This window comes from Fukomys damarensis, unplaced genomic scaffold, assembly GCF_012274545.1.
Source record: "Fukomys damarensis isolate Sample0158 unplaced genomic scaffold, DMR_v1.0_HiC HiC_scaffold_35, whole genome shotgun sequence".
Classification (NCBI taxonomy): domain Eukaryota; kingdom Metazoa; phylum Chordata; class Mammalia; order Rodentia; family Bathyergidae; genus Fukomys; species Fukomys damarensis.
The window spans coordinates 52,767,273-52,786,837 of NW_022900947.1; the positions used below are offsets into that span (position 1 = coordinate 52,767,273).

The 19,565-nt window shown below is 36.5% G+C and overlaps 1 protein-coding gene across 1 annotated transcript in view; it reads right to left on the reverse strand.

Moving 5' to 3' along the window:
* Nucleotides 1–9,178: 9,178 nt before the first annotated feature.
* The window catches only part of LOC104853273 (transmembrane serine protease 11D), a 59,584-nt gene continuing 49,197 nt past the window's right edge, over nt 9,179–19,565 (reverse strand). The window contains exons 7-9 of the mRNA XM_010611178.2: nt 14,796–15,055; nt 13,515–13,657; nt 9,179–9,340 (exon numbers count right to left, since the gene is read on the reverse strand). Coding sequence (XP_010609480.2) covers nt 9,179–9,340; nt 13,515–13,657; nt 14,796–15,055 — 565 coding nt within the window. The remainder of the gene's footprint in view (nt 9,341–13,514; nt 13,658–14,795; nt 15,056–19,565) is intronic.

Sequence of the window (19,565 nt, forward strand, 5' to 3'; positions counted from 1 at the left end):
TTTAAAAAAAAAAAAAAAAAAAGAGGAGATTCATCGTGGCTGGAAAGAGGAGGACCCACAGTGGAGCTACTCAAAGAAGATCAACTAAAAACACAGGTAGCGGGAAGAAAGGGAGGGACGTACATGCTAATGCCAAAATCAATCTGAAATAAGAGACTTGTAGATCGAGCATAGGGGCAGAACTTTATAAAACAGAGTACCAGCTCAAAGGACTGCCAGCAGTACATCCACCTGCACACTGAGCAAGAATCACCATACTGGGAAGTCTCCAAGACACTGATGGACTGCAAAAGTTTGGCTAACTCAAGCCACACAAGGTAGATTTGGGATATAAGTTCCTTTGCCTCTTTTGCCTTCCTCCACGCAGAGGATGACAGAGGTGAGTGACCAGGAAACTGCTCCCTCCAAAACAGGTAGGTCACCAGCATTTCCCCCCACCTCTGCTGTGTGCCCTAGTAGCTAACTGGAAAATCTAGTGACAACAAAGTTACTGCAGCACAGCGAAGGTGGTGAAACAATGAGTGATGACCAGTGGCTAGAGAGAAACATGAAGACACGTGGGACAGGATCGAGACTCTCCAGTGAGGTCGGGACTGGGAAGAGCCAACTGTAAACGGTACTGGGAGCATCCCTGGGCTGTCCCTGCCACAACAACTGGGAGAGCAACATAGATACAATAATGGTAAGAAGATGTAGGTGGGCCTACTAGGGACATCCAGAGAGCTGCTGGCTTAAGACTGGCTCCAGCCCTCACTTCCAGAGGCCAAGATCAGCTCAATAGCACTAATCCTGCTGCAGACTTGGCAGGGTTACAAGGCATAATTTTGGGACATTACTTGCTTGGACACTACCAAAGAACTGTGGGGACCAGAGGAATTTTCTTATATTTTTATTTGATTCATTTTCCTTTTTTTTTCTGTTTGTTTTTTTTTATGTTGTTGTGTACGTTTTTACCTTTATTTTAATTTTGCTATACTCATTTTCTTTCTCTCATTCTTCAACGGTCTCTCTTGATTTTTATATTTTCATGTGAATAAAAATTGTCTCTTGTCTTTCTGGCTCATTTTAATATTCTTTTGCTTTATTTATCCTTTCTTTACTGCCCTTTTCTCGAGTTTCCCAAAGCCTGGGTGATCATCCTTTGTCCTCCAGCCTTCCCTCTACTATATTGCCCTTCATTTATCTCTGTTTTGTCCCCTATCCCCTCCACCAGGATAAAATCTTCTTACTAAAGGGAAACTCATTGCATACAACTTCCAGGCTTAGGTTGGATTTTGTTATATAACTTTGCTCCTGTGGTTAAAGGTACCAAATTAAAGTTACGACAGTTTGTCAGTTTCTAGGTTCTGCTTGATGCTATTGTTATTGCTAATTATACTACTTTAGCCAGGATTTCATACCTGTTGTAATCAGTTGTTTTCCTTTGTATGAAAACACTGCAGTTGTCAGGGGTCATAACTATCACCATAGTCCAGTGCCAAAGAACTGGGTATGGAGCCATAGGAACATCTCATCCTTACTGTTTTTGGAAGGTAGGATCTTGGGACAAACACAAAGGCTAACAGCCATATATACCCAGAAGACATTTTTGAGGAATAGACATTTCCTCGGGAAGCTTTGATACAACTGATAAAGCTATCTGCCATAAGAACTTATAAGCATCAACACAAAAAATAAAATTAAAAATAGAAAATGGCAAGATGCAGAAGCAAAATGCAATCCCAGACCTCCAATCTTCCCAGGACAAGTCCAGGGACAACAACATAGAGGAGACTGTAAGCCACCCACTGTAATTTTCTGAAACCATAGTAGCAGAAGTAAAACAAAACAGATGCACAAGGCTATGGAGAAACTATTCAGTTAAAAAAAAGAAATGGTGATCAAAATGAAGGACATGCTCAATGAATCTAGAGTAAAAACATTAAAACAAAACCCTGAAGAGCTCAGGAAAACAATGGAATGCTCAACGTAGAAAAGATATAGAATCTGTGAAACAGATTGATAGTATATGCAACCTGTTGAATGAAGGTGAGGACAGAACATCAGATCTAGAAAATGGGATTACAGTTTACAGCCATGAAAAGAAAGATATCTTAAAAATAACAAGAGCTGATGAAAAATAAATCCAATATCTGTAAGATGATGTAAAGAACAACATAAATTGCTCAGAGTCAATGAGAAATCCAGAGACAGCACAAATGTCATTTTAAAAAAAACCTGTTCACAGAACTTTCCCCTTGTCCCTGCCCTCCCTTCACCCCCTCCTCTCCTCCCCATGTACAAACACTTTATTTCCATTTTTTCATTTTCTCATATTTTTTTCTTTTCCCTTATTCCCTTTCCCCTACCCTTCCCACTTTCCCTACACCTTTAGCCCTTTTCTTACTATTTCACATTGTCAATTATCTCATTAGGTTCTTATGTACTATTATAGTTTTTCACACCAGAGAAACTATTTGGTATTTACATATGTGTGACTTATTTATTGAGGAAATATTTTCCATGATTTGATGAATCATTTCAAGTCTGGAGCAAACATTATTATGGAAAACAATTGTTTTTAGATTGTGGGCTCTTTAGGTCTTACTCTCGCATTTCCTTTATTTCATTTATAAGACTTATTATTAGCTCAAACTTGAAATTTTTATGTAAAATCTTTAAAATTTTATTTTTAAAATTTAATCACAGTTTACAGGAATATAATATTAATCTCCTTTTTATGAAATGGGTTAACATTTCTTCTAATTAAAAGAGTATTTCTCATGAGATGTATTTTATTTTTTAAATTTACTTAAAAATATTTGTCACTGAAAAGAGTCTTCTGACTCTTTACACTACATCCCCTGCTGTACCCCAGATTTTATGAAGCAATGAAGAAGGAAAAGTCACACTGATACTGGGCATGTAGACCTAGTGAAGAGTCATGGAAAGTATTCATTTATAATCCTGTCATTGTAAATTTTACCATACCAGCAAAGACATTTTTATGCTGCAGTGAATGTGTCTTGTGCCAGGTAAAGGAAAGAAAAAAGTTATAGGCAGTTTGGATAAAACACATTTTATGAGTCTTCTACACAAAAGTATTAGAGAAGAGATAATAAATAGCTTCAATGTTTTATAAAGAAAAAGACTTGTTTTCATAAGTGCTACAAACCAAATGATTTCATTTTTACTAGAATAATATAATGAGGCATAATGCTTATGCCATCTGTAAAATTATTTAAAAGGTTTTGTTTTGTCTAAATGAACCCAGTAGGAGATGTAAACACATCTTCGGAGCTGTTGTTGATTTTTAAAATGATCCTATTTTTCTTGTTTATTGTTTTGATAGCTCGATAAAGGTTTTGCTTTTATTTGTCTGATATTAAAAATATAGGAAGAGTGACATCTCTGAGGTCTAAAGGAATCTAGGTTGTATCCTAAGTCTAATCAGGACATACAGAACATCAGTGAAATTACACCAAAAGATTCATAAGTCAGCACAAGAATAAAAGTCCAGATTTTGAGGTGACCCACAATAAGTATGAGCATGAACAATATTGGTTTAGAACATAACTAGAACTAAACCTAGGATATCATTAAAACTAGTTAACGATGGTATTTGATCCAGTTAACTATTTGTTCAGGATTAAAAAAAACACTATTACTGTAGTGTTTAAAAAGTATATAGCAGAATGCTTCTTTCAGCTGTCTCGGCCCAGAAGCTTGAGCAATACTCCTATACTCTCCTCCAAATTCCACTGAGTTATCCCTTTTAATTTGGCTGATTCCAGTGTATGGAAGCTTTAGTTTCCTTTCTTATTAGATGAAGAAAGTTTCATGAGAGAGGCACCGGCCAGGGCTTGTGTAGGAATGCATCATAGCTTAGGAGTAAATGTCTGCTTTGAAGTTGGAGGAGTAAACACCTAAAACAAAACAAAACAAAATTATCAGGAAGGATTGGATAAAATATTAAGCAAGAGTGACTAATAAAACTGGATTGAAAACATCATGAGATCTTTCTTAAATTTTGCAGTCCATAATAATTACTTATAATGAAAAAAATGTGACATAGATTTTGAGAAAAGCCAATATTTTTCTCCCTGCACAGATACCTCCATCATTCTGAAAGGTTGAAATTTGAGGATTCCTCCAGAAATAGCACTCATGACTTGGATGTTAGAGCATGGGGCGGTCACAGTGGTGAGGGTTATATGAGTGGCCTTCATGGGCACCAGGCCTATTTTAGCCAGATTCCATTGGTGCCAAAGCTGGTAGCAGTATGTAACAGGAAGGAGGCATCTGTGGTTTGCTGTCACACAGAGAGTGAGAGGACTCTACACCAAGGGGAAGAGGGCAGAGATGCTTACTAACAATGCCCCACACTCTCATCCAGAGCACCGTGATTCTAGAGGCTCCAGTTTGAATTAAATTCTTCCTAATTTTACTCCTTCCTCACATCCCTAAAAATAATCACTGTCTTGTATTTTTGATGAGTTCCTTGCTTTTTAATAGCTTTCCATGAGTAATTTATAAACATTATATAAATGGAATAATATCCAATGCATTCTTTTGTGACTGGCTTCTTTTATTTTACCTTTTCTGCGGGGGAGGTACTGGGAATTGAGCATAGGCCTTTTCACTGAGCTACATCCCAGCCCTTCTTTTTAAAATAATTTGTATTTTCAGACAGATTTTGCTAAATTGGCTTTGACCTTTTTGACCTTTTTCCTCAGCCCCTCTGAAAGCTGGGATTAAAGTTATGTGTCACCAAGCCATAACTTTGTGTTTTTAAGGTTCATCTACGTTATTAGATATAGATCTATTTTATTCATTTTTATTATTTAATGTTCTATTGTGTGAATATAACAAAATTTGGACATTGGTTGTTTTCACGGCTTGGCTATTTTAAAAAATGCTTCTTTTGGATATTTCTGCCCATGTGCATACATTCCTCTTGTATCCATTTTGTGCTACAACTGTGAATATTGTATTCTTACTGTTACTTTATCCTTTTTTCCTGAAGTAGTGTTGTTTGAATAACAAAAATTTTCTCTTCTCAATAAAACAAATTTATATTTTAAATTTTTTCACATTAAAACCTTTTTATTTTAATACCCTTTTTTCATCCTCTTTAACATCTTTTTCTACCTTGAGGTCATCAAAATATCATGTTATATTGTTTTCTAAAAGCTACATTTCTTATTTTTTAATTCTAGTCACTGTAATTTGGCTTTTGACTCTTATTTCCCTTAAAGTGTTCTTGTATATTCCAATCTTACTGCTTCCCTTGAGCTATACATCCGTATTTACAGTTGCTTACTTGACTTCAGTGCTTATACATTTGAAACGAAACAGATTCAGAAAGTAACTCTTGACTTCTCATCCTCCAGAACGTGTTCTAACTTTCCTGTCTCAGTTGTGGAGGCCCAGAAGTTGATTTTTCCCTCTCCTAAATTTAACCAATCGAAAATTTGTTATTTCTTTCTATAAATATCTTCTGAATTAAACTCTTTTTTAGTTTTCTTCATTTATAACTCCTTAATCCAAAGTGGTCCTGTTCTTCTCTTGAATAGCCTGAAGCCTACTGATTAGTGTCCTTAGAGTTCTGCTACAATTTGTTTTCCCCTTCAGACTAGCCAGATTAATCTTTAGAAAATGGAAAATTGATCACATGACTTTGCTACCAACACTTGTCCTCACCTTTATAATAAAATAGAAACTTATTTATGTTGACCATGTTCCTATTGTTTCAACCTCACCTACAGTTTTTCCTGCATTGTTCTTACTATAAGAAAAAAAGCAACCTTAACATATCAACCAATTTTTATTGCACCAGTAATTTTCATCTAAGTTACATGATTGGAGGTAGATTAAATATATAGGCAGCTCTGGACTGTTCACTCTGTGAATTAATTCTCCAATTTTGCTCAGTTGTCTTTTTCTTCAAAATGAATTGTTGCTTATTTCCAATTCTGATTGGTTTGATTTTTTAAGATGCTTTTTCTGTGGTTGTGTACCAGATTAAACAAGTAAACAAATAAATGCTCCTAATGCTCTGAAATTCTTCTTTTTTGGAGAGAACTTGTATGTTTCAAAAGTATTTGAGTATTGGCAGAGCACTCACCTGGCATTCACAAGGTCTGGGCTCATTCTCCAGTACCACAAAACCGAAACTCAAAATGATTTGTTTATTATTAGTAGTAAGATCTTAGATTGGGAAGAAAATAGTCTTAGATTGAAAAAATCTGATTTAAAACCTCATAAATTGCAGAAATCTTCCAATACAGGTGATCATTCAGCTTTTGCTCAAAAATCTTTCATGATAATCAACCCACCAAAGTCAACTGTTTCTTATTAAAAAAAAAAAAAAAAACTACCAGGAATAGGACCTATTTTCCCAAAAAGGGATATGTCAAACTGACTGTTTAGAAATGGAAAGAATTGGTTTTGAGGTTTGCCTTATGATTTCATAGACTTGTAAACATATACAGAAAAAAATCTATTTTGAGTCTCTGAATCATTTCATATTTAATAAATTAGAAAAAAGAAGCAAATAGTAGAAAAGAACCTTGAATGATTTGATTTAGATTCATAACTTGAGAGGTCATCACTTTCCTTTCCCTGACTACAGGGTAATTACCATGGTCATAGCAAATTAATGCTCTGGAGGACTCACTTTTGATTTTAATGTAATATTTTTGATCAGTCTTTTAGGATCCTTTTCCATCTTTTTATTTATTCTGTAATCAATACTCATTATTATTTCACTCATATTATATTTCATAATAGGTTTGTCGATTCTACCTGTTCTGAGTTTTCCACTGGCAAAGCTTCTTCTTATCTTGGGTTCACTAGTGTCTAATAGCCTAGAGCACAGTGGGGCTCTCAATAAATTTCCTACATGAATGATTGGCATGCTATAAATAAGTCTTCCAGTTAGCATAATAAATACTGTCATTACTTGCTATAAGCTTTCTGGGATAATTCTCCTTGCATTAATTTGGATACTATTTTAAACTTGGTTTGAATATCACATATTCACTTTATTTATCCTTTTTAAAATTGGATAATATGTATGCTTTTTATGTGCTGAACAAAATTCTTTTTGGCATTAATGACTTTCTGCAGCTAAATTGGTACTGTGAATTTTCAGTGTGATTTTTTAACAGCTGAAATAATTTGTAAACCTCCACATCTCCATGAATCCAAAATTACTTTCATGAAGTCACTTAGGTGGCAGAAAAGTGGAACCCTATCAGTATATTAAAAAAAGAAGCTTTTAAGTGTTCCTGATTTTCAGTATCTTCATAAAAATATATACATTTTGCTAAGTAAAGTTTTATTCTTTTCAGCAAGTAATTGCTCTATTTTCTAAGTAAATACTATCTTTTAAATAGTTTTTTTATACATAGGAATAAACATAAATATGTCTGTAATGTGAGGGCATGTGAGCATGCATGCTCACACACATGCACACGCGCGCACACAGACACACACACACAGTCACACACACACACATGGACACACTCCCCAGAGGCTCACTCTGCATTGCCAGTTAGGTGTCCTCATAGAGTGCAGTCGAGAGTCAGGCTTGACGCTGGCCTCAGTCACGGAGCTTGATTATAAGGCCGCAGAAAGGGCGAAGCCTTCAGAGTCTGCTTGTCAGTTCTCTCATTGCAGAGCCAATTAAACAAATTGTTTTGGATTGTCCTTCAACAACATAACTTCCACAAATAATCAATCAGGAAAAGACTGTAAAATAATTTATTTGAAATAAAGTGCACTGAAGATTTTTTTTCATGGAGTTGATTATATTTTCAGCTTCTTTTCTTTCAAAGTCAATTGCTTTAATTTAGAGCTCTTCACAATTTTACAGCAGGAAATGCAAAAGGCTTTCAAATTACATGGCCTAGAACTGTTGCCACACCCAGGTGAAGAGTGGCTTTTAGGAGGAAATCCTGACACATAGATGATCATCTTCATAACTAAGGTTTAGCTATAGCAGGAGTCCATAAAACCTCACCAAGAATTATGATTCAGACTATATAGATTGCCATGCCCTTATATTTTAATTTAATGGATTTTATTTAATATATACTCTTTGGTGGTGGTGGAGGGGAGGGGGGGAGAGGAGAGGGATTTTCTTCTCTCTTGAAGATGATTTTATTAATATTAAGCTCTTTAACCCTTCTCTTTGCAAACCGACTCTTCCTTCTTTTTCCTATTTAATCTTCAATTCATGACTTTGATTTAGCTATTGAGGATCGTTATACTCTAAAAAATAACTGGCAGGCAGTGGTGGGAAGTTGCTTCAGGGAAATTCTTCCTGATGGTCAAATCTCTAACTCATTCTTGTTTAGTGATTAAGAAGTTTATACACTGTAGTTATAAAGGTACCCGGGATGGTTGTAAAGTGCATATCCTGAGCTCTTTTATGGAAAAGATACAATTTCTCTTCTATGTAGATAAAAGGTAATTTTAATAAAAGTCATCATCAAAACTATTTATAATTCCTTTGGCCTCAGTTGAGGCCTAAACTATCTTAGCTTCCAAATACCTGAAATTCATCGGAGAGTTCCGAAGAGGGCATGTTCATACAGGATAATTAAGATTGCTATAGGACTGTACAATGATTTCACTTTTTAAATTTTATGACATATCCTATAAAATATTGAATAAGTAGAAATTCTAAATAAATACTGTTTTTCTTGCATCATCCTATTATTTACATCTTGAAAGTTATTTTGCCACTTTACCCCCAAGTTTCTACCCTTATCTCACTTCAATAAGCCATCCTCAGAGAACCCCTGCTTCTGAACTTTGAGACTTGTCTACATTGCCCTTGTAGACATTTTCATGGTGTGCTTATTTTTCTTACTAGTAACACAAATCACAATTGTTACAAAATTGTTAACTCTACAGTTAGTTTAACATGTTTCCTTGTCATATGGCTATAATACTTTTCAGGTGTTTCTCTTGAGGAAATATAAAATCTATTGTAATAAAAGAAGATTAAATAATGTTTTTTTCCTACTCTATTTTGTAACAGGATGTAAAATAAAGAAATTATAGTTTTATTTTTTCTGCTTAAAAGTAAAGTTTTGGAATTTTTGACAGACACATCTGCATGCAGATTTTGCAACAAAAATACATTTATTGCACTCGACCACTTTGCAACAGAAATACATTTACTGCACTAGACCCCAGTTTCTTGTCTGATCCAGTCCCGGTATGCTGTCACCCGAGTGTACACTCCTGGCATATTGGGCACGCCACACTGATAGCCCCAGCTCACTATCCCCACAAGAAACCAAAGCCGCCGTGAGTCTTCTTGAACGAGTGGGCCACCAGAATCTCCCTGAAGAAAACAAAATGTTCGATTATTTGCATGTAAAGACAAGCCCAAAATCTTGAGTCTATTTCTATGACAACAGAGGGAGTCATATCCATTCTACCCCTAGAATCAGGCGATTTTCTTTTGAAATAGTATACCGACTCACATGAAAATTACTATCTTTGAGTATACAAGTTATCCCCTGAGCAAGTCTGAAAAGATACACAAGTTGTCCAGACATCTTCATTTCCTGCCGGATGCCTCCTGCCCCTCTGATCTTCCTTTATCCAGGAAGCCTGCTCTAACCTGTTCCTCCCTTCTCTACTCTCCTCCATTCTAGCTTTGGGCGTGATTAGTTTCTTACTGGTTTAGCTCAATCATTTCTGCGTTGCTTCATAAAAGCTGATTTGTGGACCTCTTTGAACTTAGCACCATCTGTCAGCTTGTTTTAGCCACTGCACATGTCAGCAACTCTCACTGTGTTTGGATACTCCTTCAGTGTCTATTTCCCCAGCTCCACTACAAGGTTCATTAGGTAACAGAACTGAACCTGTGCTGGACACTGCTACAACCTAAGCTTCTGGCCCATAGGAGATGCTAAGGAAGCATTCAGTGAATTACTTTCTAGAAGTCTCATTTGTCTACCTTAGCACCCTGCATAGTATCTGCTGCATAATATTATCTTTAAAAAATATTTGGTGAAAAAAAATTCACATGGAAACAAGTAAAACACTCCTTATGGGGCCAGGGATTTAGCTTAGCGGTTCGGTGGCCTGCCTTGCAAGCACAAGGACCAAAGTTCAATCCCCAGTACCAAAAAAAAAAAAAAAAAAAAAAAAAAAAAAAAGAATTGATTACTGTTCTTTTTCAAGAGAAGCAGAATGGTACAAAGGAAAACACTCCTTATGGGATATTTACCAGTCAATTGTAATCAACAAACAACCAACAAATATTGATATATGTCATGGTTTGGTGTGGGAGACAAATTCAACATATTTTACACACTACATGATAAAATGATTCTGTGGGTACAGGAGCTAGGTATCTTGGGCTTGAGTCCCCCACTTTCCAGCCATGTGAACTTCAGTAAGCTATTTAATAAATCTCTGTGCCCCAACTTCTTTATTAGTAAATAATATTTTCTTTGAGTTTAAATGAGTTTAGCTCACAAAGCACTCTGAGTACACCTGGCATATAGGCAGTACTAACAAAAGTCAGCTATTTATTATTTCCACATGTGTGTCTAGGAAAGTTAGCTATTCATTTGATGCTCTGAGTAGTGAGTTTTTCTATACCCATTTAATCATGGGTCTAGACTGGGAGGAGGGTTGATGTGTGAATCACCAGCATGCTTGGAAGGCTCTGTGTGGGGCTGGCACCTCCTTCCTTTGGATGACATGTGATGGTTACGTTAACCACGTCCCATTATTTGCTGTTGCAGTGCATCTATTGCTACTTTTCCAAAGCCAACAAGGTGTTCTGCATGATGTCTTATCAAGAGTGGGCAAGCAAATGTAAAATAAGGGAGACTGACAGCTCTTGTACCCAGCTGTTTCATGCTCTGACTGAAGATGCGCCCCTTGAGCTGGTGTTCTCTGATCCAGGCCATAAAACCTGCAAGGTGCAGTCAATGCACTGCTAGGCTAGAAGTGGTAAACAGGAAGCATCTGAATTATTAAATACATTAACGAATAGTCTTTGAATTAATGAAAGCATGCATGAATACAAGAACTAAAGGTAGTTTTTATTTTTGAGACACAAACTGTGATAACCAAGCTGACTCCATCTACTGTGTGCTTGTGCTTGGACAGAGCACCCAAAACCCTGCATACTGATTGGCAGAACACTTGTTGCAGTCACACATTGTTTTTTTGCAGCTCACCTAGTATGTAAAACTTCCTTTTGTCCCCTCTAACCTGGCATAGTTCTGCTTCTGTAAAATTCTGCTTGCTCTCGTTTTCAGCCCTCCCCAACTGAAAGTATGATTTAAAAGGAGGAATCAAACTCTTAGGTGAAATAAATAAGACACGTGTAAATACAGACTGGTTTCTCTGGTGTGAAAAACTAAACGTGTATATAAGTATCAAAATGTATAATTGACAGTGTGAAGTATGAAGAAAAGGGCTAAAGTATAGGGGAAGTGGGAAGGGTAGGGAAAAGGAAATAAGGGGCAAAAAAAAAACATGAGAAAAGGAAAAAATGGAAACAAAGTCTTTGTAAATAGGGGAGGTTAGAAGGGGTAAAGGGAGGGAAGGGGCATGGGGAGAAATGAGAACCAAGATCTGTTATGTAAAGATACAAGATCCCAATGATAAATGTAACTGTACTGTGTATTTAAAATGTACCAATAAACTCAAGGAGAAAAAATAAAATAAAAGGAGAAGTCAAACCACTTCTCAATGCTGAGAGAACTTTCTGGGCACTAGTCCCCTCTCAGTCACCGGCTGTAAAGAAAACAGACTCAAATCTGGCTCAGAGTGTGGCTCATCTCTATAGTTCCAATATGCTTGCCTATAACGAAACAGAACCAGGGAAGCCCATGGTAGAACACAGGGAATATTTTATTGTGAGTAATGGCTTGAACTGGACTCAAAGAAAAAGCAGAATTTGTATACTCAGAAAGTGAGGGGCAGCATTGAAATAAAGCCTGAATAATACCTTTTTTTTTTTTTTTTTTTGGTACCGGGGATAGAACTCGGGTCCTTGCACTTGCAAGGCAGGCCACCGAACCACTGAGCTAAATCCCCAGCTAGTAATACCTTTTTTATATATTTATTTTTTGATAGTACTGGGGATTGAAACCATGGCCTTGCACAGAGCTGCATCTCCAGCCCCTCTAGACAATTTTTGTTTGTTTCTTTAAGTTGAGAAAGGATTTCATTAAGTTGCCAAGGCTGGGCTCCAACTTATGATCCTCCTGCCTTGCAGAATTCTGGGATTATAGCTATGTGCCACTATGCCTGGTTGGGTAACACCCCTTTAAGTCTCATGAAGGTCCTTAAGTCAGTTTTGATCAGATCTGTAATTGTCATTGTGGAGGTTTTATTATGTGATTGGAGAATTCTTTGAAAAACGATCATAAAATTTGAGTTGATGTTCAGGACTAGCAGTAACAATAAACAGAAAGGTCAGCAAGAACTGCCAAACACACAGACACCTGCACTTAGAGGGTTTAAAGGTCTGAGTGGGTAACCCATAGTGTCTTGGAAATTAAGAAACAAATCTCCATCTCACACAATTTGTAGGTGATAAAAAATTTTCATTTTTGGGGAAAATGCTCATGGACTGCGATTCTGGCATAAATTGTAAATACTACTTACCCATTCTTAAATGTGAAAGTAACATTTGGTGTGAAGACCCAACCTTATCTTTTTGTATACATTTCACCCGGGAAAGCAGTAGGAGATTCCCGTATGAAGCAGAATATTTAAAAGAATGTCTAATTTCTGACACTAAGTAGCTGTTCTTGTGGCTGTATGGGGCTGGATTTCCAACACAAGAACATTAAAAACAAATCACTTTATTTAAAAATTAAAAATTTATTCCAATTGCTGCAAAGTGAGAAGTACATATTTATTATTTACTTTTGCATATTTGGTTAAAAATTATAGCCTAGATTTAAATGGTTTCTTTTCCATTTGTTCTATTACGCAATTGTGGGAGGTCATATAACTCAGGATTTTGTATAAATTTCCTACCTTCCATGTGCTTCAGGACTTATTTCAAAATTTCATTATTATTTGTTGAACTTGAAAAACTATTTTTGTCATAAGTTGACAACAATGGTATACATGTATGGGATAGAAAATAATGCTGTTTAAGAACATAATGTGGAATAATTAAATCAAGATAGCTAACATCTTCATTACTTCAAATACCTAATATTTTTCCTAGTGCAAATATTTGAAACTTATTGTCAGCAATTTTGAAGTATATAACACTATTATTACAATGCTATATATTTGCCACACTGTACCAGAGTGTTTTATTTAACCCTTCCACAGCAGTTAAAAGTTCATTTTTTTCATGAAAAACTTTGTAAGATAATTTTATTTCTTAAACTTTGATTATGAGCTTTTGGAGATCAGGACTATGTGTCTTAATTGTTCTTTATGCTTGGCACAATATGGTATGCTAAGAATACCCATGAGCTTCCTCAAAAGGCGTGATGCCTCTGAGGAAGCTGTCTTGGGCTTACCTGGCATGCGTCCACTGCACCTGTAAGTAACCCAGCACACAGCATTCCAGGCAAGATGGCTCCGTTATAACTGGAGGGTGCATTACATTCACTAGTACTTATTATTCTGACTTGTCCTTGCCGTAGTTGTGTGACTGTGTTGCCTATTTAGTATAAAAGCAGAAATAAGATATGCTTCAGAGTGTGTAAATTAATAACTCTACTAAATTTGAGCAGGAATAAGTGCTCTGCAAACTTTAGTCCCTATTTATCAAGGCAGATATTTGAAGATCTTTGTAGGAATCTCTTTCCAGCCAAAATTCCCATAGGAGAGAAGGAAACTCCCTTAGACAGATGAGTTTTGCTTTTCTTTTTTCCTCTTTTATGTTAGTTTTGTGATACAGTGCCACTTAGACTTTTAGAGAAAACAAATTTAATGTTTTAAAATTGACTAATAACTTTTAAATTATCCACTGACTGACTCTGATTAATCTTTAATCTAGCAGCAAAAGAGAAATTGGTCGGGCTTCAAAGGAGCTAGTTCATTTTATATTGGTGTCCCTTCAAAATAGTACTGTTTTTCATGCCGAACACAAATATTATCTATGACACCAACCTATTTTATGCAAAATAGTGCAAAGAAACATTCTTTTGGGGGCAATTTAGGTTTTATGCTCTTCGTTGGAGAAACAATCTACAGCTGGGGTAAAAGTTCCAGGGTGTTGTCAACATTATTCTTCTGTTTCTTAGCTGATACATTTATTGTCTCATTGGTTTTGTAGCTAGACTCTACTGGTTCTTTCACACTGTCCTCACTTTAATTTTATTTATTCAATAAGCAAGTGTGAGTAATGCTTATGTATGTATGGTATTGCAAGGCTGGCAGGAAATAATAGCTTCACTTCAGAACACCTTAAAGGGAAATTAATACCTTAGGGTTGTTAAATATTAGCCACTGTCCTATTTATTCGCCCTCTCCCTTTTCTTTATAGTGAAGTCATTTGAGTCCTACAGAATCTCTGGATTAGTAAACAGTTTGTTTCTTGGCATTGCCCTATTACTGCTCTTCTCCCTGTATATTTTTTGCTTTACTTTGCTTTGCTTACACTGCTAAGCAAATTGAGAACCAGCCAATGTTTCGGCTGTTCACAGTATATGATGATTTCACCTGTAGAACCTGCCTGTCTTTCACATTTCCTAATTAAAAAAAAAAATATATATATATATATATAAAATAGCAAATCGCAGAAGACCATGCTATTGTTAAATTTTAGTTTTTTTTTTTTTCCTGGAGACACTTACCAGCATAAGTTAGTGAGCCCCATCCTGTTACATAAGCAGTGGAACCAGGGCTGACACTCTGGGTGGCTGCAGGCAGACACACCCGGTGGATATCTCTGGTGAAGGTGACAGCCCTCTCCAGCTGCACAGCTGCAATGTCATTCTCATGAGTTGCAGGTGTGTGATTGTGATGGATGGAAATAGTCCTCACTCTCACTCTCAGTCTAGGGGCTCTTGTGGAAACACCAAAGGTGGCAGTCCATTGTTGAGGATTAGAATAGCTAAAAAGAATATGAAAGCATGCTATGTGAAGACGGAACTTGAAAGCACTGTAAATATTTGAACTTTGTATTTGCTGAATCTCCCCTCACCTCAAATCTGGGAACTACTCGACTGTCATCTTTTTGCTGTATATTCCTATATTACAAACTACTAAATATACTGATCTCCTCACTGGCAGAATGAATGGTCATTTGTGTAAGGAAGCAAAACAGTTTTAGCAAATATGTCTTGGCATTTTCTATTCTAATAAGGATGTTCAACATTTGATCACTAGCACAACATAAATCTTCCCTTTGACCTCTTACTATTTCACACTCTGCTATTCAAGAAACTTACAAAGTCTGATATAGTGGTTATTTTAATTTAAACTCATTCTTTTGAATCATAATTTTCCCCCTTTTCTTTTGCGTTGAGAAAGAAGCTTTATTTACATAATGCTAAGGGTCATTCTTATGAATGCAGGAATGATTTTTATGTGCTAAGTGCTATGCTAGATACATATGTACATATGTGTGTATACATTTGTGTACGTATGTACATGTTTATCTGTATATATATGTGAAAAGAGATAGAGGAAAGCACTGACATAATAAATATAGGAAATTCAGAATCTAATATTATGACCTAGGAATTAGAACTTTTTAGCTAAACCCTCAAAACATGTACCATATGATAAAAACGGATGGATTTCATTAGGTTACATTTGAACATACCATGGACAAGTTTAACAGGTGGATGAGAAGTCATGAGAAAATATTCAAAATGTTTAATATCTAGAATTTTGTAGAATATATCAAAAAAATGTGTAAATCTATAATAAATGGACAGCAAACCATTATAAAATGGCCAAAGAATCTTAACAGGTAATTCATGAAAAGGGAAGCCCAAACAACTTGTAGATGTATAAAAAGATACTCAAACTTGCCAGTAATCAGAGATGGAAATGATAATAATGAACATCTAATGTCTATTAATAAGAATTATGAAAATGAAATGAGAAATGTAATACCATGGGTTGCTAGAAGGGACTGTAAGACGCCTCTTGCATTACTGGTGAAGATGTATGCATTTGGAAAGCACTCTGATACCTAACCAGACTGTATATGCACTCATGGGTGTGTATCACTGAGAAATTCCTCATGTTCATAGAAGGGCGTTGCTGTGTTGATCTGAAGCATCTGTGTCTCCAGTGCAGCAGTGTGCAGAGGTGGGCATTTGGGGAAACAGTTTGGTCAGGAGGGCTCCGACTTCATCAGCAGATTAATCCACTGATGAGTTTATAATAGGATGGATGTTGGGAGGAGGGGAGATTCAGAAAAAAGGAATAAGTCCTTGGGGGCATGCCTTGGGCTTATCTTGTTTGTTTGTTTCTTTTCCTCCTCCTCCTCCTCCTCCTCTCTTCTTATTCTCTTCCTCCTCCTTCTCCTTCTCTGTCTCTTTCTTCTTTTTCTTCTTTCTCCCCACCAGCTGCCAAAAAAGTGAACAGCGGTGGCCCCTGCCATGGTGCTATGAATCACCAGAGCCCAGAATCAATAGAGCCAAGTGACTATGGACAGAAATACCTGCACTATGAACCAGAATATACCTTTTTTCTTTTAAGTTGATTTTTCTCAGGTAATTTTTCACAGTGACAAACAAACAAATACAAACTAACATAGAAACTATGAAGATGATTGTGTGTGAGCTCCTTGTGGAAGTGAGAACATACAGCAACCTAGCTGGATGAGGAAGTACAGTGGCTGCCTACTGTGGGTTACTATGCAGTAGTGGAACAGATGAAAATTCTCAGGACTGAATGAAAATAATAGGAAACAATATGAGACTACAGACAGGGCTATTTTATAAGTTAAAGGCATATAAAAACACAAAAACAACTCTTTAGGTTTTGTAGGTACATGCATTCTTTTTTCTTTTGTTGCACTGCTGTAGAATGAACCCAGGGCCTCATGCTTGCCAGGCAAGTGTTCTAATGCTAAGTTATATCCCCAGCCCTAAGGTAATTTAAAGGCTTATTTCAAATATAGTGATATGAAGTTTTTGGGGTGAGGAGGACCAGGAATGACAGGAGAAGGATCTTGTGCATACTGATGGAAAAGATCTATGACTAGGAAGGCTGATTAACTTAATATTGCTTCAAACAGTAATGAAAACAAAATGTAAGCCAATAATAATTTAAGATTTGTGTGGAGTTCAGATAGTGGAATTAATACAAAAACAATGATCATATGTTTAAGAAATACTTTTATAAGGTACAGCAGCAAATGTAAGGGTGAATTTTAGTTAAATATTCTGAAGAAAATGTTTAAAGAACGAGCAAATCCACTATTGTTTTTACATTCAATTTTCTTTTGCTCAGTGTTTTTACTGACATTTTAAGAGACTCTTCTTCCACTCCTCTCTCTCTCTCTCTCTCTCCGATTCAATGAGTGCAGCTGTGATTTTCACTAATTGTAGCTCAAAAAGTCATTGCTAGATGTTTAGTTTGCATGGAGAATGGCATAAGTCTCTGGAAATAAAAATATAAATAACTATAGTCTCTACCTTTGAGGAGTTCTGCACATTAGTGCAAGAGACCATTATTGAGAAGTGTACTATCATAAATCATAAAGACTACTGTAAAAGCTAAGAAAGTTTCCTTGAGAATAGAACAGGGTGGTCAGAGATTATTAAGGAAAGTTTCCAAGAGGAAGTGACAATTCGATAATAATAACTTCTATGAACCATGGTGTAAGGTTGGTCATATCCTGAGCAAAAACTTTTGGTTGTTCTCAGTGACACTGGATCTTTGGAATTTACAATGCATTTAAAAAGCTAATTTTCTTGATAGTAAGCATTTGAGATAAGGTTCAGTCTGAAAACATCTATAAACAGGTTTCAATGGAAATCTCAAAAATGCGAAAATAAAGGAAAAATTGTTGAGCTCAAACAAAGCAGATGCAGGTGTTATAATCAGCCATGGCATCCTTGAGGCTTTGTCAAAATACTGATAGGAGTTCCTGTTTTCCTGATAAATCTGTCCTGGTTTATCATACTTGATAGCCTTGAATTTGTTTGTGTTCTTTGCCATTTTTTTTTTTTGCAGTTAGATGTTTTTAAGAGACATTGTAAATATTGCTTGAATTATTTTTTTCTCTTTAAAGTGTGACTTGTATTGTAGGCAAAGCAGGAGAAATGAACATAAAAGAATAAAATGAGAAACAAATGAACTGTCCCTACTTCCTTGCAATTGAACAGCTAAGAGAACTCTAGGTGATTCCATGATACAATACAACTGAGAGTATGAATGCAAAACATAAAAGAAATAGAAGGTAACAAAGCAATGCCCCAGGTCACTAAGTAATTGAACAGTGGTAATCTCTGGGTTAGAAAGACCTAGTCTGGGACTTCACTGAGACATTCCAGGCTATTTTGTGGCCGTGTCTTCTTTACTGAGATTAAAATGAAGAGTTGGGCATCCTTATTCCTTTGGGGCTTTGGGAGGCTGGTCCTCTATGCTGATTTGTAGCTACAGGTTTTGCCTCGCACTTTCATACCTCACAGTGCTGCCACATTGTTTCTTTTGAACTGGAGATTGAATTCAGGATCTTGTACTTATGAGGCAGGCTGTAGCGCCACTGAGCTAAATCCCTGGCCTTGTGCTGCCTCATTGTTACTTTGCCTCAGATATGAATTTGTGCTCCACATTGGGCACCATTTGTCATAGTGTATAACCTTGGAGGCACAGAAGGTGGAAAAGATTACTTGGAGATAAGACTTAGTTCAATCACTGAGAGCACAAGAGAGGCTGCTCCAAAAAGACTCATGAAAACAGCAGCAAGGTGAGACCTTGTAACTTAAGGACAGGAGAACAAAGATGTAGAAGAAAAGCATTGAGAACCTTTCTATAGGTGTTTTGGTCAGGGGACAGGAAAGGAATGGGATGGTTTTTTGCATGACATGCCAACCTAATTTCAGCAATCTTATTAGGTAGGGCCAAAAGGGACCCAATGGCCAAAGCAAACATCACTGAAGACATCTGGCTTTTGATTCTGCTGACTGTTGCCTCTGCAGTTCTGCTTTAAACTTAACCATACATTCCAGGAGCCCAGGAACTATTGTACCTTTCAATTTTCACTTCAAATGCTCCTTTCACCAGAGTCTCCCCACATTTGGGTTGGGTATCAGTATATGGTTCATGTAGTTTACCAGCTCTAGTGGTTCCATCATGGCAGTGAGTAGAAAGGCTAATGTAGGCAAAATTCAAAGATATTTTCCTGGGTAATAACTTGTGATATTTGTAACTGTGGGTTTCACTGCAGTGATAGTCTTTTTTATTTTTTTGTGATGCTGGGGATTCAATCTTAGACCTTTACACTGAGATACATCCCCAGCCCTTTTTTACTCTTAATTGTCACTATGTCATAAGTTGCCCAGGCCCCAGCTCAGACTTGTGATCCTCTGGCTTGAGCCCCACAGAATTCTGGGAGGAATTCCTGTGTGTGTGTGTGTGTGTGTGTGTGTGTGTGTGTG